Source organism: Corythoichthys intestinalis, chromosome 6 (genome assembly GCF_030265065.1).
Source record: "Corythoichthys intestinalis isolate RoL2023-P3 chromosome 6, ASM3026506v1, whole genome shotgun sequence".
Taxonomy (NCBI): Eukaryota; Metazoa; Chordata; class Actinopteri; order Syngnathiformes; family Syngnathidae; genus Corythoichthys; species Corythoichthys intestinalis.
In genome coordinates this window covers 30,524,973-30,549,606 of record NC_080400.1, presented here as the reverse complement: position 1 = coordinate 30,549,606, position 24,634 = coordinate 30,524,973, and the positions used below count along the sequence as shown (strand labels likewise).

The 24,634-nt window shown below is 40.8% G+C and overlaps 1 protein-coding gene across 1 annotated transcript in view; it reads left to right on the top strand.

Moving 5' to 3' along the window:
• Positions 1 to 24,634, top strand: part of LOC130917338 (protein Smaug homolog 2) — a 43,075-nt gene that overhangs the window by 11,868 nt on the left and 6,573 nt on the right. Inside the window, exons 5-11 of the mRNA XM_057838644.1 lie at positions 10,761 to 10,870; positions 13,386 to 13,472; positions 13,665 to 13,932; positions 14,439 to 14,524; positions 14,686 to 14,801; positions 14,896 to 15,094; positions 15,194 to 15,320. Of these exons, the coding sequence (XP_057694627.1) occupies positions 10,761 to 10,870; positions 13,386 to 13,472; positions 13,665 to 13,932; positions 14,439 to 14,524; positions 14,686 to 14,801; positions 14,896 to 15,094; positions 15,194 to 15,320 (993 nt within the window). The remainder of the gene's footprint in view (positions 1 to 10,760; positions 10,871 to 13,385; positions 13,473 to 13,664; positions 13,933 to 14,438; positions 14,525 to 14,685; positions 14,802 to 14,895; positions 15,095 to 15,193; positions 15,321 to 24,634) is intronic.

Here is a 24,634-nt window from a genome sequence, read left to right as displayed (position 1 = left end):
ACCGCCGAGGCCGCAGTCCGCTTGGCCAGCCGGTACCTGTCAGCTGCCTCCGGAGTCCCACAGGCCAAAAAGGCCCGATAGGCCTCCTTCTTCAGCTTGACGGCATCCCTTACCGCTGGTGTCCACCAGCGGGTTCGGGGATTGCCGCCACGACAGGCACCAACCACCTTACGGCCACAGCTCTGATCGGCCGCCTCAACAATGGAGGTGCGGAACATGGCCCACTCGGACTCAATGTCCCCCACCTCCCCCGGGACAAGGGAGAAGTTCTGCCGGAGGTGGGTGTTGAAACTCTTTCTGACAGGGGATTCTGCCAGACGTTCCCAGCAGACCCTCACAATACGTTTGGGCCTGCCAGGTCTGGCCAGCATCTTCCCCCGCCATCGGAGCCAACACACCACCAGGTGGTGATCAGTTGACAGCTCCGCCCCTCTCTTCACCCGAGTGTCCAAAACATGCGGCCGCAAGTCCGATGACACGATTACGAAGTCGATCATCGAACTGCGGCCTAGGGTGTCCTGGTGCCAAGTGCACATATGGACACCCCTATGTTTGAACATGGTGTTCGTTATAGACAAACCGTGACGAGCACAGAAGTCCAATAACAGAACACCACTCGGGTTCTGATCGGGGGGGCCGTTCCTCCCAATCACGCCCCTCCAGGTCTCACTGTCATTGCCCACGTGAGCGTTGAAGTCCCCCAGTAGAACGAGGGAGTCCCCAGAGGGGGCGCTCTCTAGCACACCCTCCAAGGACTCCAAAAAGGGTGGGTATTCTGAACTGCTGTTCGGTGCATAAGCACAAACAACAGTTAGAACCCGTCCCCCCACCCGAAGGCGGAGGGAGGCTACCCTCTCGTCTACCGGGGTAAACCCCAACGTACAGGCGCCAAGCCGGGGGGCAATAAGTATGCCCACACCTGCCCGGCGCCTCTCACCATGGGCAACTCCAGAGTGGAACCTTATTTATATATCAATGAATTGCCTATATGAATTGCCTTTACCTTATTACCTTATCATTGACAATCTCTCCCTTGAGTGCAATCACTGTATATACTGTATATATTTATGACCTTTTAACCTTATATAATTTTCTATACCATAAAATAAACCATAACATGAAATAAACCTTTCAATTAGCATTAAGAACAATACTAATAGCACTTACAGGCCCGTTGTCAATGAAACATTATTATTTAGTAAGGCGACAGCACCCTCTGGTGTACAAAAAATGAAAAAAAAACTTTACAAACTGCGTGAAGGCGCTTGAGGTGTTTATTCACGGCCGACGTGCAGCCAAGCTTGGCACTGAAGAGACAGGACAGAAGAGTGTACTCTCCTTTGTTTCTTTGAAATAAGTCAATGTTTTGGACACTCTGGTGCGCTTTTTTTTTGGCTTTGTGCCGCTTTCCCCGCTTGCAAACAGAGCATCCGACATTCTAACTTTCCACGCATATATTTTTTTAACCCTTCATTAACCGTCGACGGCATGTTGTGCTCGTCGACGGATTTACGTCATCGATGACGTCGACTACGTCGACTAGTCGGGACAGCTCTACTTGAGACCATCGGAACTAGGGTTGTTCCGATCATGTTTTTTTGCTCCGATCGTTTTAGTTTGAGTATCTGCCGATCCCGACATTTCCCGGTCCGATTGCTTTTTTTGCTCCCGATTCAATTCCAATCATTCCCGATAATTTTTCCCGATCATATACATTTTGGCAATGCATTAAGAAAAAAATGAATAAAACTCGGATGAATATATACATTCAAAATACAGTACATAAGTACTGTATTTGTTTATTATGACAATAAATCCTCAAGATGGCATTTACATTATTAACATTCTTTCTGTGAGAGGGATCCACGGATAGAAAGACTTGTGACTTTGTGTATTGTGACTAAATATTGGCATCTAGTGTATTTGTTGAGCTTTCAGTAAATGATACTGTGGCCATCCCAAATGCATGATGGGAAGTGGAACCATGACTGTGCAACGTGCTACCAATTGCTATATCTTCTCTGCGTTGGGAAATAACATAAGGTGTTAAGACAATGATCAATTGCCACCTTGCTTCCCCACATTGCTCCCCATTATATTTCTAATGATAGGGAGAGGGATTGCAAGGCTTTAGCCAATTAATAAAAGGCTCCAAAGGCTGCTAAAGTTCACTCTACTCATTTTGCGCTGCCTTTTATCTCTCTATATAGGTAAAACGGCGTCATTACAGATTGAACGCGACCATGAGTGAGAGGGTCATGCAGCGCATGCATTAATTGCGTTAAATATTTTTTGCGTGACACATTTTTTAAAAAATTAATTGCTGCCGTTATCGGGATAAATTTTATAACCCTACCTTAAGCCTAAACTAAAGACTCTGGATGAGTGTAACATATTATGTCTGTGATGTTAAATACGATTAGAAAACGATTTAATTAAGATATCTATATACAGTGCCTTGCAAAAGTATTCGGCCCCCTTGAACCTTGCAACCTTTCGCCACATTTCAGGCTTCCAACATAAAGATATAAAATTTTAATTTTTTGTCAAGAATCGACAACAAGTGGGACACAATCGTGAAGTGGAACAAAATTTATTGGATAAATTAACTTTTTTAACAAATAAAAAGCTGAAAAGTGGGGTGTGCAATATTATTCGGCCCCCTTGCGTTAATACTTTGTAGCGCCACCTTTTGCTCCAATTACAGCTGCAAGTCGCTTGGGGTATGTTTCTATCAGTTTTGCACATCGAGAGACTGACATTCTTGCCCATTCTTCCTTGCAAAACAGCTCGAGCTCAGTGAGGTTGGATGGAGAGTGTTTGTGAACAGCAGTCTTCAGCTCTTTCCACACATTCTCGATTGGATTCAGGTCTGGACTTTGACTTGGCCATTCTAACACCTGGATACGTTTATTTTTTAACCATTCCATTGTAGATTTGGCTTTATGTTTTGGATTGTTGGAAGATAAATCTCCGTCCCAGTCTCAGGTCTTGTGCAGATACCAACAGGTTTTCTTCCAGAATGTTCCTGTATTTGGCTGCATCCATCTTCCAGTCAATTTTAACCATCTTCCCTGTCCCTGCTGAAGAAAAGCAGGCCCAAACCATGATGCTGCCACCACCATGTTTGACAGTGGGGATGGTGTGTTCAGGGTGATGAGCTGTGTTGCTTTTACGCCAAACATATCGTTTTGCATTGTGGCCAAAAAGTTCAATTTTGGTTTCATCTGACCAGAGCACCTTCTTCCACATGTTTGGTGTGTCTCCCAGGTGGCTTGTGGCAAACTTGAAACGAGACTTTATGGATATCTTTGAGAAATGGCTTTCTTCTTGCCACTCTTCCATAAAGGCCAGATTTGTGCAGTGTACGACTGATTGTTGTCCTATCGACAGACTCTCCCACCTCCGCTGTAGATCTCTGCAGTTCATCCAGAGTGATCATGGGCCTCTTGGCTGCATCTCTGATCAGTTTTCTCCTTGTTTGAGAAGAAAGTTTGGAAGGACGGCCGGGTCTTGGTAGATTTGCAGTGGTCTGATGCTCCTTTCATTTCAATATGATGGCTTGCACAGTGCTCCTTGAGATGTTTAAAGCTTGGGAAATCTTTTTGTATCCAAATCCGGCTTTAAACTTCTCCACAACAGTATCTCGGACCTGCCTGGTGTGTTCCTTGGTTTTCATAATGCTCTCTGCACTTTAAACAGAACCCTGAGACTATCACAGAGCAGGTGCATTTATACGGAGACTTGATTACACACAGGTGGATTCTATTTATCATCATCGGTCATTTAGGACAACATTGGATCATTCAGAGATCCTCACTGAACTTCTGGAGTGATTTTGCTGCACTGAAAGTAAAGGGGCCGAATAATATTGCACGCCCCACTTTTCAGTTTTTTATTTGTTAAAAAAGTTTAAATTATCCAATAAATGTTGTTCCACTTCACGATTGTGTCCCACTTGTTGTTGATTCTTGACAAAAAAATTTAATTTCATATCTTTATGTTTGAAGACTGAAATGTGGCGAAAAGTTGCAAGATTCAAGGGGGCCGAATACTTTTGCAAGGCACTGTGTGTATATATATATATATATATACATATACATATATATATATATATATAAATAAAATTTATATATTTAAAAAAGCCATGGCCGATATTTTTTGCCGATTCTGATACTTTGAAAATGACGTGATCGGACCCGATCGATCGGCATCATCTCTAATCGGAACCAAACAAATTAATCTTCAGACCATAGGACATGGTTCCAGTAATCCATGTGCTTTGTTGACATGTCTTCAGCAAATTGTTTGCAGGCTTTCTTTTGTACCGTCTTCAGAAGAGGCTTCCTCCTGGGGTGACAGCCATGCACACAATTTGATGTAGAGTACGGCGTATGGTCTGAGCACTAACAGGCTGACCCCCCACCTCTTCAATCTCTGCAGCAATGCCTACAGCACTCCTGTAATGAGTCACATGACATTTTGGAGGGAAAATGACAAGCAGTACTGAATTTGGACATTTAGGGATGTATGTAGTTCCCATGCGGTGTACTCACGTTGCCAGGAGTTTAGATATTAATGGCTATATTTTGAGGGGAAAATAAATTAACTCTATTATATAAGCTACACACAGACTACTCTTCATTGTGTCAAAGTGTAATTTTGTCAGTGTTGTCCCATGAAAAGATATACTTAAATATCTGCAGAAATGCGCGGAGTGTACTCACTTTTGTGATACACTGTATTTAACTTACTGGGTGCAATTGTCTGCGCTAGAAGTCCAATCCATTTTGACTGGAAGAGGCTGGCATCGATTGATCGCTACTAGCTCTCCCAGTGAAAATGGCACGCACTGAGATTGATAGCCTGAAATTAAAAAACAAAATTGACTTTGAGTGTTATTGGTATATTTATGTTAGTAGTATATTTGTTTTTATTTATTTTATTTTAATTAACGTTTGATAATTTGTAATTGTATTTAGGCATAAAAATAAGGACTAATACCTTATTTTTCAGACAATAAGGTGCACTTACAATTCTTTATTTTTCCCTAAAATTGACAGTGCCCCTTATATCCAGTACGCCTTACAGTCCGAAAAATTAGGTAATAAAAAAATAGTAAAATACATATATGTAATTGAGACCTGGGGTACACATACAGTACAGGCCAAAAGTTTGGATACACCTCATTCAATGTAACACAAACGAAGGTCCCAACTCCATTGATAAAGCAATACATTCCACTAATTAACCCTGAAAAGGCATACCTGTGAAGTCAAAAAACATCTGAACATCCTGAAGCTCATCAAGAGAGTGGCAAGAGTCTGCTAAAAAGTAATCAGAGCAAAGGTTGGGTACTTTGAAGACACCCACCCATCCGTCTGTTCCTCCCAAGGCGTTCCCAGGCCAGCCAAGAGACATAGCCTAGGTTCATACTACAGGTCTTAATGCACGAATACGATTTTTTCGTGTTTCCGACTCGAGAAGTGAGGCATTAACTTGACGGTCTGAATGGGACAAGGCGCATGGAAGTGGAGCATTTAAAACCCGATCGCTGTCACTTTCATATGTGGTTTAAATCTGATCTGAGCCACATTTTTCCAGAATGTGGCAGCGGTCTGAACTGTCAAGTCTCCCAAATCGGAATTCAAGCAGGAATTGCGTCAGCAGAGAGCGAGAGCGGCACGCAAGATGGCAGCGATGTAGCTGTTCGTTAGCACCTAGCTTGAACTTGGCTTTTACTTCACAGGAGGCGGGCTTAACCATAGTCATAAAAAGGTACAATGAAGAAAAGGATAAGCCGTATAATGCTCGGTTTCTTTCTGTGCGGCAAATGACCAATGTTTCAATATTGCTTTCATGGCCGAGTCGGGGCAAACTGACGCACACAAATATCCGCCAGGGCCAGGGCATAACAGCCAGCCTGAGCGGGGGAAAGAGGGAAAAGAAAGAGGGGGAAAATGGGAGAGAAAATGAAAAAAATTGGGCGAATGTCCACGAAAACAGCAGAAAAGACGAAAAGAAGTCAATGGGAGGACGGAGGTGGGATGCGTCACCAGCTGGAATCGAACCACCGCTAGCCAGTACAGTGGTGACTTCCTGTCACTTTTTTTTTTTTCAATCAAACTTTATTCCTTCACACATTACGTCAGCGGTGACTTACAGTCACATGTTGTTGTTGTTTTTTTTTTAAACAATCAAATCTTTAATTATTAACAATACGTCATCAGATTTTGTTTTGTTTTGTGTGTTTGTTTGGGGCCTAAATGTATGTAGTAGTAAGGAGGAATTTCAATTGCAATTACACACACAAAGAAAACTATGATTGTAAAGTAATGTATTAAAGAAAATGTTCACAATGTTACATTAACGTAAAAATGAGATTTATGTATCTCCACCATTATGTCATTTTAAACACATAACAGTTATTCATGTCCTCAAATATAACACTAATAACAACTGGAAATTCTTCAACAACAAAAATAACATCACGTATGTCCAAAAATATGGATTTTACATTGTGAGAAAAAAGTGGGAATTATTCACAACACGAACTATTTACAACATGCAAATTTTAAACACATATTTAAAATATAAAAAGCAAAAAAATCACACAAGCAAAATAAACAATATTCAGTTTTGAAGAAATGTCAATGCTTGAATGTTTATTAATTATATTTACATTGTGAGCATGTTCCTCCACTCCTCTATGGTTTTGCCAGAAGCAGGACAGTACCATATTCCCTTTACCTGGCTGTGACCTGTGGTGCGGTTTTTTTGTTTGTTTGTTTTTTTTACACATTTTTGGCATTTGTACTCATGGTTTTCTCTAAACCGCCTTTTCTTTGGGGCTTCCCCCCTTGCCTCTCGCTCCTGGTCTTCAAGCGCGACCCTTTTTAGTCTCCACTAAAGTATGCTGCTCGTCTCCAATGGGGCCACGCTCGTGATTGGCTGCGCCGACTTGGACTTGGTTGGCGCTATTCTTCAGCACTCGCTCGTGACTGGCTGCGCTGACTATGACACACTCGCCGGTCATCTTCGCATTTACACGTGATTGGCTGTGCTACGTCGACCCGCTCGCTCCATCCGCTCTCTCGATTGGCACTCATGCCTTTCCCCCGCGGAAGTGTTAGCTTTAGTTACGAAAAACATTCGGATATATCGGACAGGCATTAGGAAACGTTATGATATGTTAGGATTACTTTAGGATACGTCAGGATACGTTAGGTATACGTGGGCAGGCCAATCGCCGCAAGGTGCCGGCTTATGTGTGTGTGTCATGCACGCACACTGCGTAGTGATTTGCTTTGATGCTTCTGCGCATGCGGATCAGTTTCCTCCGTACGGGTCGGACTACGAATTTGTGCGCATGCGTAATACTTGAACAGGCTCAATGGACAAAGGCAGTCTAAATGGACATGCCAAAAAAACAGATATGACAAAAAAATCGGAATGGCGTACCGCACGCAGGCTATTTTTAGACCGTGACGTCGCATCGTAAAGCCGAAGTGGGACATCATAGACCCGCCCTCGCATAGACCCAACGTACAAAGTGCTACTTTTCGCCGCTAATCTTTCAAAAATGAACATGCCGATCACGCATTGCTTTTTTGGAACTTGTAGAAACGACTCTAGACATTACGACCATGAAGGATGTTTTCTTCATACGTTCCCGGAAACCAAAAACTCGGGAGGAAAAAATGTGAAGACCGAATCAACTTGCGCGGATTTTAACACCGGCTCGGCGAATCCATTCACGTTTCATATGCAGTAAACATTATGTTGGGTTGGCATGGTCTTTCAGAGGACAAAGAGGTAAGCCATTTTTATATTTTTACTTTCTTTTTTTTAGCGTAACGTTGTGCCGTACTGCTTCTGTCTGACAATGAATGACCTGAAAAAAATTACAATGGTATCTGACTGCCACTGTTACCGTTTCTGTTATATATATAAACAACTTTAGTAAGGGGGAAGTGTAAATAAATTATAGGATTAAGATGTGTTATCAATGAAAAAATTAAAAGTGTTCGTTGGCTGTCACTGAGTAGCATTTGCGATCGCTACACAAAGCTAACTAAATTACCCCCAAGAACGGTAAGAGACGTAGGACAGAGGATATATAAGAAAGACAGGGCTGATGGTAAAGGATAGCTTGTTGAAACCGGAGAATGTCATTGTCAGTCGCGTCGATAAAAAAAACCTAAAGCTATGCTTAGGTCGGCTCGTTTTTTTCGTCTCTTTCAGCCTTCGACACTAAAGCCATCTCTTTAACTGAATATTTTTATGTTCTTCCACATCTATGCCAGTCAATTTGGCACCAGGCACATCATTTTCGGAGAGAATTGGTAGGTTTAGCGCTGTAAACGTCTCCTTCGTACACGATTTCCATTCATTTCCTATTAGGGACAAACAATGGCTTGTCCTTGCTTAGCAACAGTAGCTAATGTCATGAATATTAATGAGCGGAAGTGACGTGTTGCTTGCGGTACGCCATTGTGCATTAAGACCTGCAGTATGAAACTAGCCTTAGTCTCTCCAGCGTGTCCTGGGTCGTCCCCGTGCCTCCCGCTGGTGGGACATGTGCGGAACATCTCTCCTGCGGAGGAAACTCATTTTGGCCGCTTGTATCTGGGATCTTGTTCTTTCGGTGACAACCCACAGCTCGTGACCATAGGTGAGGGTAGAAATGTAGATCGATTGGTAAATCGAGAGCTTCGCCTTTCGGCTGAGCTCCTTCTTCACCACTACAGACTGGTGCAGAGTCCGCATCACTGCAGACGCTGCACTGATCCGCCTTTCGATCTCCCGCTCCCTCATTCCCTCACTCGTGAACAAGACCCCAAGATACTTGAACTCCTCCACTTTGGGCAGAATCTAATCTGTGGCCCGGAGAGGGCACGTCGGCCTTTTCCGACTGAGGACCATTTTCTCTGATTTGGAGGTGCTGATCTTCATCCCAACCGCTTCACACTTTGCTGCGAACTGCTCCAGTGAGAGTTGGAGGTCACTGCTTGATGAAGCCGACAGCACCACATCATCTGCAAAAAGCAGAAATGCAATGCTGAGGCCACCAAACCGGAACCCCTCAACGCTTCGGCTGTGCCTAGAAATTCTGTCCATAAAATTATAAACAGAATCGGTGACAAACGGCAGCCTTGGCGGAGTCCAACCCTCACCAGGAAGGAATTAGACATATTGCCAGCAACGCGGACCAAACTGACATTGATCGTACAGGGACCGAACAGCCCTTACCAAGGGGCTGGGTACCCCGTACTCCCGGAGCACAAGACTCCCGAACCACATGGTCGAACTAGGGCTGTCCCAAACGACTAATTTTCTCCCGATTAGTCAGCCGACTATTTTTACGATTAGTCGACTAATCTAATAATTTTTTTTTTTTTTTTTACTAATTTAGCAATGAAATTTTTGTTGACGCTTATCAATTCACAAAAAACATATTGGAACACTCAAATCATTTATCAGAGTACAAATAAACACGTAAATAACAATAATAAATCACAAATAAACAATGAGTTCAAATGCTGATAGAATTAACTAGAATCCCGATTGAAAAGATGGTCTCTTAAACTGATGGTTTACAACTTTTATTCCATCCTTGATGTAAACACACTGTAAGAGCTACGGTGCACACAAATAAAGCAACACAATTAGAAATTAACAAAAACTTTTCACCTTTTTCCTTTTAAACCTTATTTATATATCAATGAATTGCCTATATGAATTGCCTTTACCTTATTACCTTATCATTGACAATCTCTCCCTTGAGTGCAATCACTGTATATACTGTATATATTTATGACCTTTTAACCTTATATAATTTTCTATACCATAAAATAAACCATAACATGAAATAAACCTTTCAATTAGCATTAAGAACAATACTAATAGCACTTATAGTCCCATTGTCAATGAAACATTATTATTTAGTAAGGCGACAGCACCCTCTGGTGTACAAAAAATGAAGAAAAAAAAATTACAAACTGCGTAGAGGCGCTTGAGGTGTTTATTCACCGCCGAGGTGCAGCCAAGCATGGCACTGAAGAGACAGGACAGAAGAGTGTACTCTCCTTTGTTTCTTTAAAATAAGTCAATGTTTTGGACACTCTGGTGCGCTTTTTGCCGCTTTCCCCGCTTGCAAACAGAGCATCCGACATTCTAACTTTCCAAGCATATATTTTTTTAACCCTTCATTAACCGTCGACGGGATGTTGTGCTCGTCGACGGATTTACGTAATCGATGACGTCGACTATGTCGACTAGTCGGGACAGCTCTAGGTCGAACGTCTTCTCCAAATCCACAAAACACATGTAGACTGGTTGGGTGAACTCCCATGCACCCTCGAGTACCCTGCCGAGGGTGTAGAGACTTTGAAGATACTAGAATATTATACATGTTTTAATTATTTCACATTTTTTTGCTAAGTACATAATTCCACACATGTTCATTCATAGTTTTATTACCGTCAGTGAGAATTTATAATGTAAATGGTCATGAAAATAAAGAAAACGCATGAATGGCAAGGTGTGTCCAAACTTTTGGCCTCTACTGTATGAGGACATGACATGGTGTAGGCCACACTTGCATGACAAATGTTAATATTGTCTTAATGGTCAAAAATGAGATGTCCACATATGTGAACGCCAGGTCTTAATACGGCATTTGTTTGTTTTAAATTACCAAAAATAGTCACTTGCCCTATAAAGCGTTAAACTGACCTATCTTTTGTGTTTTGTTGTAGATGTTCCCGCATGGTTGAAAAGTCTTCGCCTTCATAAATATGCCTCACTTTTCTCCCAAATGACATATGAGGAGATGATGATTCTCACAGAACATCACCTAGAATCACAGGTTTGTAAGACTTACTTTAGATTAGGGCTACAAATAACGATTATTTTCATAATCGATCAATCGGACGATTAATTAAACTATTAGTCGGATAAATGTCACTTTTTTTTTGCAATTATCTTGACAATTTAACTTGAAGTTATTTTAGGCATGCTGTCAATCACAATGAAGACAAAATGGATGACTATTTCCTTCAAATATAATTTTTTTTTTTTTTACAGATCCTGACTTAACTAGTCTACAACTGTGCTGTTTTTACAGGTTCTGAGTAGAAAACATAAAAATAAATTTTCACTACAGAACAAAACTCCTTTTCATTCATAAAGAAGTGCTGCTGATTGACATTTTTTCCTGTAGGCAAAGTGCTGATATAAATTGTGTCAATGACTCACTTAGTTTCTTTAAACAAACTAAACAACAAAATTAGGAGGCAGACTGAATAAATGAATCAGTTTTCTTTGTCCAGTAGTTGTTCATAAATACAATCCAAATCCAATTTCAAAGCACACTCTTGTATGACAATTTACAGTTTGAATGGAAGTTTGTGTCGAAACCAGACTCTTAGCCCTTTTATGACTGGTTTTATGTGTGTGGTTTCTTTATAAAAAGGAATGAGACAACTTTACGATATAAAAGTCACTCAAGGGCTAATCTGCTTCTCCAAAACACGATACAAACGGACACTTAAGACACCGATTAGCATAATAGCTAACTCTCTTAGCGCTCCGTGCTAAGTAGTAATGTAACATCAACAAAGAATACAAACAATACAATTGGCTTAATTTACTCCCCTCTGACGTAGGCACACTGGATCTAACAACACACATGACTCAAGACAATCTAACTCTCAATATTGATTCAGGAACTCGGCCTGCGTGTAGTAGTGAACTCTCTCTCTCTCGCACTCTCTCTCTTGCTCTCTGGCGCGCCTGCAGCCTCACAGACAAGGACACGAACGGGACTACTCACAGCTGCCGGCAAAAATCGATAATCAAACTCGTTGGCAACAAATTTATTAATCGATTTTTATTGATTTAATCAATAGTTGTTGCAGCCTTATGTTAGATGCATGAGGACCAGCCTTACATTTCAGTAGAAATCTCAAATTTGAACAGGCTCGAGTTGAACTCATACATTGCAGAATCACAACACAATCTTGCAGATATTTCGAGAGACTAAACATATAAAGGATTACCTCTACAAATGTGTTTTGGTTTCTTTTTTACTTTTGCAACGTGGCTGCCATTGGCTAGATGGAATAGTGTCAAATGTCAAATTTGCATGGACGTACCTACTTGTGGATACTTCAACTTCTGAAATGTCGCAATGATCGCTCAATGACTGTCCCGCTTTGGAAACCATCCCACTTATGAATAGATCAGGGGCTTCAAACTCATTTTAGTCCGCGGGCCACTCTTACCGCGATTTGATATCAAGTAGGCAGGACCAGTTTAGTTGTGGCCTAATATGCCGAATATAATGTTTCCCTATTTTTTGATGCAAAACAAGTTAGTTTTGAGAACATTCAGACTTAATATCAAAAGTTTCAAACTATATCAGCAAATTCCATTTTTTTGTAATCGAAATCACCATTTCACAATATTATAATCAGGGTTTTCATTTCCACATGCAGATTTCCAGATGACCGTAAGTCTATATAAATTTTGTACTCTTTTTCAAACAATTTCTTTTTTCTCATTTGAAATGTACATAAATGTCCACATACACCTAAAGATCTTAAAAACCTAAACCGACTCATCACGCAATACAAGCAAGTGGCGTCTGCGTTATATTTTTATATTCCCGTTCCTGGGAACGTTTGAATAAGTTTAACAGCAGTATTTGTTTTTAGCTCCGCACTTGGACTTGAAACCATGCAACAAAAAATATTATGATACATACAGGCATAAAATAAATGCCTGAGTTTAAAAAAAAAGATTCTGTATTTATGAATAAAAGTAAAACATGCCTTACACCTAAACATCCACTGCAGGACAGAGAGGACACTCTGGTGGTCAAACCAGGGGGGTCTTCTGTGTTCTTCTGAGGAGGACTGATGAATAGTGTTTTTCCCACATCCCAAATTGCATGGTCATTGAAGAATTTTGACTGTCCATAGGTGTGAATGTGAGCATTAATGCTCGTTTGCCTGTGACCTGTGAGCTGCTAGTTCAGGGTGAATTACACTGCACGCCTATATTCAGATGTAGCAAGCTCCAGCTACTCCACTACCCTCATGAGGACAGCTGCCACAGAAAATGGACGAATGCACTCCTCCTGTGTCATCAGTGGTTAACACTTCTCTCCTTAAACCTGATAATTCATCACCTTTCAATGAGGCGTGAAATTAAACAATGTACCCTGACACGTCGCCGGGGCAGAATTGTAGTCTATGCCCTATGGCTTCAATAAAACAGATGGTGATTATGTTTTGTTTTGTTGTAACATTATAAATGATTGGGGTAGGAAATGACATGTTGGCCTCACAAGCGCTTTTATCATCTTGTCTTCTTTTTAGAACGTCACCAAGGGCGCGCGGCATAAAATTGCCCTGAGCATTCAAAAACTGCGTGAGCGGCAAAGTGTGCTCAAGTCTTTAGAAAAGGTAATTGACAAAAAATATTTTGTTTGAATGAGTTTGCTTTCTTGTACAAATGAGTTTGCTGTAAATAGTGTTCGTATAATTCTTGATTCTGCGGGGTCAGGAAATACCTGTTTAGTTTTTTAGCTGACTGGGTTTCATGTACTGTACTTTTCAAAATCTTCTGGCAGACTAAAGTCTCTTCAATGTTTCCAGGATATTTTGGAAGGAGGAAACCTGCGCAACGCCTTGCAGGAGCTGCAGCAGATCATCGTGACACCCATTAAGGCTTATAGCACTTTGACGCAAACCCCACAAGATCCGGCAAACGCCCCTTCGGACACGGCAAAATCGGATACTGATAAAGAAGCTGCCCCTGAGGGATTCCATTCCCATAACACGCCTTCCTGTGATGGAGACTCCTCAGTGACGCCCATCTCAGATGGCGACATTGCCGGACAATTCACCCGAGTCATGGGGAAAGGTATGAGGCATCTGTTTGTTTTACTTAATGAGCATAGGATGCCATTGAGGGGCATAGACTTCCAATCCTTTCTAACTATGAGGGTTGGCAGCAGTCATTCACGTGACTGCCCGCCGGGCAGTTTAGCTCAGCGGTTAGCGCACTCGACTCCTAAATACTGTGCATGTACAGTACATCCACGGCAAGAAGGTGCTGTTTCAGGGAGGTAAGAGAGGTGTGTAACAACTCTAACGAGGCTTTTTTTTGGGGGGGGGGGGGCATTAAAAAATACTAATGGGGGTTCCATGAGTCATCAGCTCTATATCTCAATAAAAAGGATAAAATCTTAGTGTGCAGCTCTTGTCTTGAAAATTATTTTTGTGGACATTGCGGTTGATTTCCTGGGACGTAAAGGAATGAAACTACGCTGAAAGTGCTTCCTCTAGTTAAATAATGCAACTATTTAATAAACATTGTTGATGTCCTGTGCACATTCCACATGAACAGGTTCACTTCTTTTGTTTCAGTCTGCACGCAGCTGCTCGTGTCCAGGCCGGATGAGGAGAATATCAGCTGCTACCTCCAGCTCATTGAGAAGTGTCTAATACATGAGGTGAGTGTGTATACTTGATGTACTATCACCAAAGTGTTTTTTTGAATGAAATTGCTCCTTGTCTATCATTCGTCAGCTCTCCCATTATAATTACTACCTTGTACATAACCATAAATTAAATCACTGCACTTCTTAACTGGAATTGTCTTTGTTATTATAAGGCTTTCACAGAAACGCACAAGAAGCGTCTAGTTTCATGGAAGCAGCAGGTCCTCAAATTGCTTCGCCTGGTCCCTCGGAAAGCCATGCTGGACATGCCCGTGTACCGACAGAAAGGGTGACCTGAGCTCGCCTTTGAAAACTAGATGCCATTTTATGTGCCCAAAATTTTCTCCTTTTTTATTTTAATACATTTTGTTTTGCCATTCCAGCTGGGCCTATGGGTCCAACTCCCTCCCCACAGCAGGCTCTGTGAGCGGAGGTGTGGCTCGGCGGGGACAGAGGCAATTCCAGATAACCCCGCGTGGACTCCAGGCAGGACGCATAGGTTTGCTGAGTCCGGGTGGAATTGGTGGCGCTTCTCCTCGCCACACGCTCACTAACCCTGCACTGGCAGGCCAGGGTCGACAAGTCAGTACAATGTTACAATATGCTAGCAGTCTTTTATTTCTACTGTTTTAAATTTCAACGACTGACATAACTCATTGGTTAATTTCCCTCTGTTTTTAGAGCCTGTGGTTTGCCAACCCTGGGGGCAGTAACAGCATGCCAAGTCAAAGTCGTAGCTCTGTGCAACGGACCCACTCGCTTCCAGTCCACACTTCTCCGCAAACCATGCTCATGTTTCAGCAGCAAGGTACTCTATAAAGCTTTGCCCAGCTTAGCCCATCTTCTTGTATTTCTTCAAATCGTCCTTTGAATACAGTGGTTCTTTAAATATTTTACAAGCACCAAAATGATGACTAGCATTGAAATGGAGAAGTACACTACTAGTCCAAAATGTTAATGAAAAAACAATGTTGAAGGTTTTTTATTTATTTATTTTTTTAATAAATTTGTTTGAATATTGTTGTAAAGCACTGGATTACATTGTGCACCGTTAGAACACTGCTTAACTCATTGGCTGGAATTGACGGTGATAGACGTCCAATCCAATTTGATTCTTCACAGCCAGCCTTTCCCAGTTAATTCATTGGCTGCCATTGATAGTGATGGACGAACCAAAAATTAACTATTTTACATAGACCACAGTAACCTTGCTATATTACCCCTTACAAGACTGAAACTAAGGAACCGGATCAACAACCCTCCTACTGTTATACCTCCTTTCAAATTATTTGATAAATTAACTCAATGGCACTGACAGACAGGCATGCAAACTTGCCACCGTTCGGCGAAATTTCGCCGTTTTGAAATCAAAATGGGTCATTCTTCTGAATCACGTAGATCCGAGGAGAAAAAAATGGGGGGGGCATGTCAACGAGCGAGTGAAACCGTTAACTTCAAAACCTTAGTCCATGCTCAAAACTACACTCTAGTCCTATGACCTTGACCTATCACCGCCACTCTCTTCTCGTGACAACAAATAACTGACAAGAGTGAGAGACGGGAGCACAGTGATCACCAATCAGCAATGAGGAGGCCGAACCCCTCTACATCCCAACTTCTCGCCCGGTGTTCTGTCAAAATCTCCTACATCGGTGAAATGTCTACATTAGTCGAATTTGACACCCAAAGTACTACCGTGCGCTCTAAACTTGGTTTGTTTAGATGCATACAGGAATAACGTACTAAAAAAATGCCTGCAGAAAACACTTAAATGTAGTTATATCAAATAAGGACTGTTTAAATACGCTACGTGACTAATGTGGTCAACTGCTTCAAAGTAGAGCCTAGTTCGGGCCTAAAAAATCCAGCCCGACCCGACACGGCCCGCTGGTATTGAGGCCCGACCCGGCCCGAACCCGATCAATTAACTAGATTTGCAGGCCCGAGCCCGAAAAACCCGATTTTTTTTTTTTTTTTTTTTAAATTTGTTGGAGTGACGCGAAAAAAAAACGCAGCAATTTATTTTCATTTCTTCGAGTTGGCAGAAAAAACGCAACCCCTAACCCTAACTTGGAAAGTTTTGGGTATATATTTGTTGCATTCGACGAAGCCGACACAGTTTTTTGTTGCATCTTCCACGATCAATTGAAATTCTTTCCACAACTCACTCCTACCGGTGCATTCTTGCCTCATCCATTCCCCCGTCTTCAGTTTGTTTTTAACTTCTCGCTGCTCCATATTGAAAAAGAAGTACCACGAGGATGAGGAGTTGTGGAGTTGTGTACACGCGCAAGCCGCCAGAACAGGAGAAAATGAAAAAGAGGGCGGTGCCTCGGCCGTGCGCAAGTGCTACAGCGGGAGGACAAGAAGAAAAAGCGGGCGGCGCCAAGGCGTTCATATGTGTGCGTGCACAAGCAAAAGCGCAAAACAGAGAGCCTGCTCTCTCTTTTTAAATAATTTCTTAGTCCGGCACGGCAGCCCGACCCGACCCGAACGTGAATGCTTAACATTTTGGGCCCGACCCGGTCGGGTCGGGTTCGGGCACAAGATCTAACCTCTACTTCAAAGCTAACACAAAAAACACAATGGTTAAAAGTATGAGAGGGTAATACATGCAAAAAGTATCTTTGAGGCAGTGAAAAGTTTCTAAATAACTAAATAAAAACAAAATAGTGAGTACTCGCCGCTTCTAACCCATGTGCGCATGCGTGTGGATGCATGCGCAAGCCCGCTGAGCATTGTGTAGACGTTTCGCCACGTAGTAAGGAATGGCCGAACACCTGTTCTGCCTGTTGTAAGGAATGGCCGAACACCGGACCCAAGGAAATTGCGGCAAGGTAAGGAATTAATGTCAAAAATTGTTAACTTTTTAAAGCTAAAAGTTTGAGTATTGGCCTATAATAGTCTTCATAAATCATTCAATCGTGTCGTTCGATCAATTCCTGCGCTTTTAATGGTGTCTATAACACAAGTATTCGCTTAATTCCTTGATAACTGACTTCAGATAGTCCTCGATATTTCACCACCTCGTAGAACGCAGTTACTCGAGGTAGCTCTAACTGTGGAGGGGCTAACTAGTGCCCTTCACACAGGGCTTTGCTAGTAAAGTTAGCGAACATTAGTTGGGATCTGAATTGTCGCCAGTTGGTGTTGTGACGAGTTATTCAAGGCCCCTTTGTTTAACGATTAAAAAAAAAAAATCATGAGGTAACTAGAGTGATGAAGTAGTGCCTTCCATACAAGTCATTTTCAGGGCTTTGTTAGTAAAGCTCTCTCTTGCTCTCGCTCTCATATAATAGTTAGGGGAGACATACTTTGGACATACTGTATATTTTATAATTTAGGTTTTGTATAATTTGCTACTTAATGCGTTTTATATGTTCTGATTTCAGGATGAGAGATTTAGACTTGTATATGTTAAATCATTATGTACTGTGTTTAATTCGAGATGTCTCTGGTTGCACTATGAAATGCACTTTTCCGCGCATGCCGTGTGTCCGTGTTACTTTGTCACCTTTTTCACCCCTAACCAGTTTGCATGCCTGCACTGAAACATTATAATTCAATGCCACGCCTATCTATTTCAATGGTGGTGAATGGGTTAAAACAAAAAATTTAAAACTGAATTCAAATAATTGCTTAAATTTGGACTAGGGGTGAGACTCAATTAAAAAAATTAATTAGGGATTTACCGAAACCAAAATTCTTTGCCGAAACAAAAAAACGGATATTGGAAACACCTGGCTGAAAACCGAAAACAAAAAGGCTGAATAATACACATATAAACAATTTGTTTTTTTAATTTCATTTTTTAAAAATGTATTTTATTTCATAATTTTTCGATTAATGCCCTTTGCCTTGTCACTATGCGGAGGGAACGCTTTCACGCTCTCGAAAGGCTCCACCACAGAAGAAGTCGGTGTGCTAGAAGTGAGACTTTTTTTCCTCGTTTCTGTGAACTTCTTATACTCGTCGTATTGATCTGCATGTTTGTAGGATAAGTGGCTGATTAAACCTGAGGTGGACAAATTCTTTGGCGTTATACCCCTTGAGACACTTCAGCAGAACAGGTTTTACATACGACTATCCGAGCAGCTTTCTTTGATACATCAAAATACTTCCAAACTGCGGACAAGCTGGCTGTGAGCCAGGCGTATTTGCAAGACAGCGTCAGCCAGCGTGTTGCGAGAGGACTAAAGGGGCTGTTTTGCTTGTGCGTCGGGCGACGCCATAGCTACGCCGTTGAAGGTATACCCTGCTTGGAACCTCTGCCGTAGCCTGACAAGCACCTCCCAAAAAATCCTGACTAAGCGTCGCAGTGACGCGTTGCTACATGAATGGCAAGGAATGTGATTGGTCCACACAAAACGTAATTTCTGTCATACTAAAGACTGATTGACTCAAAGAAGAAGTAGAAGACAAAGTCAAATCTAGCCACTGACATCCGAAAATACCAAAAGTGAATTTTTTTGTCCATGCCCCTCAGTAGGTGAACAAGTGTGGAAAATTCCCCTGTTCTCTGCCTGGTTCAGTGGTCGGCCGAACCACCTCCGCAAACTTTTTCTGCGTCTCCTGCATTTCAACATTTGGAGTAAGAGCAATTCTATTTCAAATTTGATGAGCTCCAGATCGAGAAAAAGCTGCTCCGTCTCTGACATTAAAGAAACCAAGGAGTGCTATGTTAAGCCCCGCGAAAGCCCGCAAAAGTACACAAAGAAAATGATACACCTCCATAGTGACCCGTCGGCCCACATGGAAGCATAAACCATGCATAAGGTTCTTTACACCATTCGGTGGTTAACTAACGGTCTTCAAAACATTTTAAATGAAAACGATAATGCATTTTTAGCTATAGTGGTATGAAAAAGTATCTGAACCTTTTGGGATTTCTCACATTTGTGCATGAAATCACCATCAAATGTGATCTGATCTTTGTCAAAATCACACAGATGAAAAAAGTGTCTGATTTAACCAAAACCACCCAAACGTTTATAGGTTTTCATATTTTAATGAGGATAGTATGCAAACAATGACAGAAGGGGGAAAAAATAGTGACACATTTACAAACATTTAATATTTTATATTTGGCAGCAATAACTTCAACCAGACGCTTCCTGTAGCTGCAGTTCAGTCTGACACATCGATCAGGACTAATCTTGGCCCATTCTTCTCTACAAAACTGCTTTAGTTCAGTCAGATTCCTGGGATGTCTGGCATGAATCGCTGTCTTTAGGTCATGCCACAGCATCTCAATGCGGTCCAAGTCTGGACTTCGACTTTTGCCAAAACATCTGTGGATTGTCCAAGTGCCTCTCTGCGAACATTAAATGAGCAACAATGTTTTTTTAGATAGCAGTGGCTTCCTCAGTGTAGTCTTCGCAAGAACACCATTCTTGGCCATAGTTTTACATATAGTTGATGTGTCCACAGAGATATTGGACTGTGCCAGTGATTTCTGTAAGTCTTTAGCAGACACTCTAAGGTTCTTTTTTAGCTCTCTGAGTATTCTGCGTTGAACTCTTGGCGTCATCTTTGGTGGATGGCCATTCCTTGGAAGAGAAGCAACAGTGCCAAACTCTTTCCATTTGTAGACAACTTCTCTGTCGATTGATGAACAATCAGACTTTTAAAGATTGTTTTGTATCCTTTCCCAGCTTTATACAAATCAACAATCCTTGATCGCAGGTCTTCAGGCAGCTCTTTTGACCGAGCCATGATGCACATCAGACAATGCTTCTCATCAAGACAATTCTTAGCAGGTGTGTGTTTTATAGTGGGCAGGGAAGCTTTAACCCACTCATCAGTGATTGGGCCCACACCTGACTTAAATTGTTTGGTAAAAATTGGTTTCAATTGCTCTTTAAGTCTCCTTAGGCAGAGGGTTCACTTACTTATTTTTCCCCCTTTCTCTCATTGTTTGTATGCTATCCTCATTAAAATATGAAAACCTATAAATGTTTGGGTTGTTTTAGTTAAAGCAGACACTGTTTTACATCTGTGTGATTTTGACAAAGATTAGATCACATTTGATGGTGATTTTATGCGGAAATGTGAGAAATAAAACATTTTTCATACCACTGTATTTTCGACTGATAGTTTTCGGCGCCGAATTTTTGTTACATTTCTAAAATTAATCAAATTAATTTAGGGGTTTTTGTAATTAATTAATCATGATAAGTTCCTGTTTATTCACGTAGCAATACTAGTCTCAAAAAACTACATTTTTAACTGTGTTTTTGTGCTAGCCCTTTTTGATTTTAATCTTAGCCTGTCCATCCGTCCGTCCATCCATTCATCCATCTGCCTCCTAGTCTGAGTACTGTAAATTGTCATATATCCTATTAAGGGTGTAACAGTACCTGTATTCGTATTGAACCATTTCGGTACTTGGTGCTCGGTTTGGAACGGAGGCATACCGAATGAGTTTCTGACGTAATGTAACCCTTACTTTTCGAGGCTGTGAGTCGATCGGGTTACAGTTTCTTTGTGTAGATTATATTTACTCCGTCTTCTCTACTATAATGAGGACCAACATGGTAGGACAGTAAGAAACGTCAACGGCGTGACAACGTGTCTGCCGCGACAATGCAGTGAAACGCGGCCGTTAAAGTCAATCAGCCAATGCACGCCAGTCGTAGTGCGGCCGCGCGTTAGACGCATCCCAGAAGCGGCTCAACGCGATGCATGCGAAAAGAACAGCAGAGATTATTATTTGACGCAAGACGCGGCCCTCCTGCGTCAATACTACTAGCTAGCAGACCGGGCAGACCGGAAGTCACTCGTGTAAAAACACAGTGGATCCGGTCGATTTTCAAACTAATATGCAATCGTAACCCACTTTTTGAGTACATCAGATCTCTTGAGTGGTAGATCGGGGCACAGTTGACTTGTCTTTGTTGAGCTACAGTTGTCTTCTCTGCTATAATAATAACCAACACGGCCCCGTGTTCAATACAAAACCCTCCTACCACAACAAAACAAGTAGGAACTAATATTCACATAGGAACTAAAGTTATACAACATAAAATATACAATATAAATGAATACTACATCACATTTGGAAAATACAAACACATAATAAAATAAATGATAGCCCATTTAAATAAAATAAATTGAAATGAGCTAAAACACCTGTAATTAAACAATAAGAATAATACACAGATCCTGCTTACACAATTAAATTTATTAATTTCTGCGTGGCGCTTTAACTTGAGAAAATCCACCAATAAAGCTTTTGAAAACTGTTCATTAAAAAAGAAAAAAATCATTGAGGCATTTCATTTGTAAGATACATGTTAAAATCTTTATCATTGGGATTGCTTTTCTTTTTAGCACAGGACTTTTTTCTTCTTTCTTTCAGAAAGAAAGCTGACCAATACGCGGGGTCTGAAAGGCAAATTGTTGTTGGATTATTATCTTTAAATACCCGCTACTTTTTGAGCAGAATTCTAGGTTTGTATAGGCTACTGTTCCTATTGTTGAAAGCACAAAAGTGTGTAATAAACAACTAGCACATTTAAATTTTGCATTTTGTTTTCTTACTGTACCGAAAATGAACCGAACCGTGACCTGAAAACCGAGGTACGTACCGAACAGAGATTTTTGTGTACCGTTACACCCCTACATGCTATATGATGCATATATGTTATACTACTACTACTACATCATTGCTGCCAGTTAATTGACTTCATTTCAGTTCACTTTATTCCCAATCTGTTTTTTTAATATTAGCCTCAGATAATGCTCGCCACGCTAAAGCTAACGAGAATGCTATGCTACGAGTTACATATAGTGTACGATGATCGCTCAGCACAGACCTTTAAATGCTAAAGCAACATTGCATATTCTCTTACCAAGATAAGAAAAAAAATCTTAGCATGCGTTTCAAAAGTCTGAAAGTCTGGAAAGTCAAGAAAGTCTGGAGCGCATCCTAGCTTGAAGGATGTATTAAACTCCAGTGAGAAGCGTGAGGGAGAGGAGCAGCACGTCTCACATGACTGAAACGACCCACACACTGTTAAGATGCAGGCTGACGTACTCCACGTACAATATGAAAATGTCAAGTATCGTGAACATATAACAGAAACTATGTCACATTTTCGTCTCGCCAAACTGGCTTTCATATTGTTATGTCTTAGTCTCCCATGACACGTTTTTAACTTGTCATCGTCATGAAAAAATTGTTCATCTCACAAATATTTTCGTTATCGTCGTCGTTGATGAAAACAACAATGCTTTAGTGTTTAGTCAGATGCAAATTACATTTGCATTTAAATACAAAACAGTAGAAAACAAATACCTGGGCAAAAACTATAAGATCTTAAGTTAAAGTGCAACTTCATATTTTTTGTTGTTCTTCTTAAAGTGCGGTTTTAGAACTTTTTTTTCCCAGAACAATCAATTAAAATGGTCAGCAAAAGACCAAATAAACCAAGCATAAAGTGTACATCTTTGTTCTTCTGGTTGACTTATTTTATGTGAAGATAAATTTGAGCAGGCCCATAGTTTCATTAGACATATATTACGCAGTTTTTATAATGGTATTTTAATTATTATTGTTTTTTATTTTTTTATTTTTTAGAAAAAAACGTACTGATATAATTATATTTCTGTAATCATGAGCCGAGCTAAAGTGCGCGTCAGTTTAATTGTTATTACGGAACATTGTGCATTGCCAAATGTTAGTTCTTGTTTAAAGGTTACATGATTAGAACACTTTTGACGAAATTATTATTATTTTTTTTTTACTCATTAAACCGTTTTGTATTGAATTTATCATAATTAAAAGTCCTACCTCTACTTTAAATGTATCTTTACAGTAATTTGTAGTAATGCATTTATTTGGGTATACTGTATGTTGAAAAGACATTTTGATTGTGTTTTTATTGACATTTTACACAACATTCCAACTTCACTTCAAGGGGTTCTAATATGATTTCACAAAATGGTCACCGAAAGAGAGCTTCACATACTGACAGCCCACCTTTGAACAATCCAAAGGTAGCATCTGTCTTTCTTTGTTGGGATATAAAAAAGGTGTACTCTCTTTTTCAATAAATAGGTAGGAAGCAGCCACACACGTTTTTTCTTTTTACAAGGAAATTAATGTCGTGAGAGAGATCAACATTTTCTCTGTTGGAACGCGACAACGCCATTAGAATTGAAATCTGCAACGCGGCATCTGGCAAACGAGGGCTTGTGTGTGCCTTGCAAGATGTGCCAGATTGTTTACAGCCACATGCTGCTCGCCATGTCTTGTTATTATATCTCCAGCACAGAGGGAGAGCACTCTTTTGATTGAATACGACCTACGGCTTTTTTGGTTTGTGTAACATATACAGTGTTAGCAACAACTTTTTGTGGCCTTGCTCGAAGCATGTTGGAATGTTTAGACCTACTGTGTGTGATATACGGTTACGACAATAGCTATGAATATTTGTTATAGACACTTTTGGTTTGCCTATTGAGCTAACCCCAAAATAGTGTGAATTTTGGCTAATGACTACTGTATTTTTCGGACGTTTAAGTCGCACCTGAGTATAAGTCGCACCAGCCATAAAATGCCGAACGAAGAGGGAAAAAAAATAAGTAGTACCGGAGTATAAGTCGCATTTTTGGGGGAAATTTACATGAGAAAATCAAACACATAGAACAGATATGTCATCTTGAAAGGCAATTTGAAATAAAAATACAATAGAGAACAACATGCTGAATAAGTGTACAGTATGATAATGTAACATGATGCATGAACAACGAAATGCGAAAGTGGCAGGTATGTTAACGTAACATAGCTATTAAGAGTTATTCAGATAACTATAGCATAAAGAACATGCTAACAAGTTTACCAAACCATCAGTGTCACTCCAAAACACCAAAATAACATGTGAAATGATATCATAATGTGTTAATAATTTCACACATAAGTCACACCCCCAGCCAAACTGTAAAAAAAAAAAAAAACTGCGACTTATAGTCCGAAAAATACGATATATGACAATTCTCGTGAGTGTGGCCCACAAAAAACCCCACAAGTAATCCCCACCGATTAAAGTTCTCTGTCGTAGTGACGGAAATTAGTCAGCAGGGGGTGCTGGTGGGTGGTAATGCATGAGGAAATAGGCC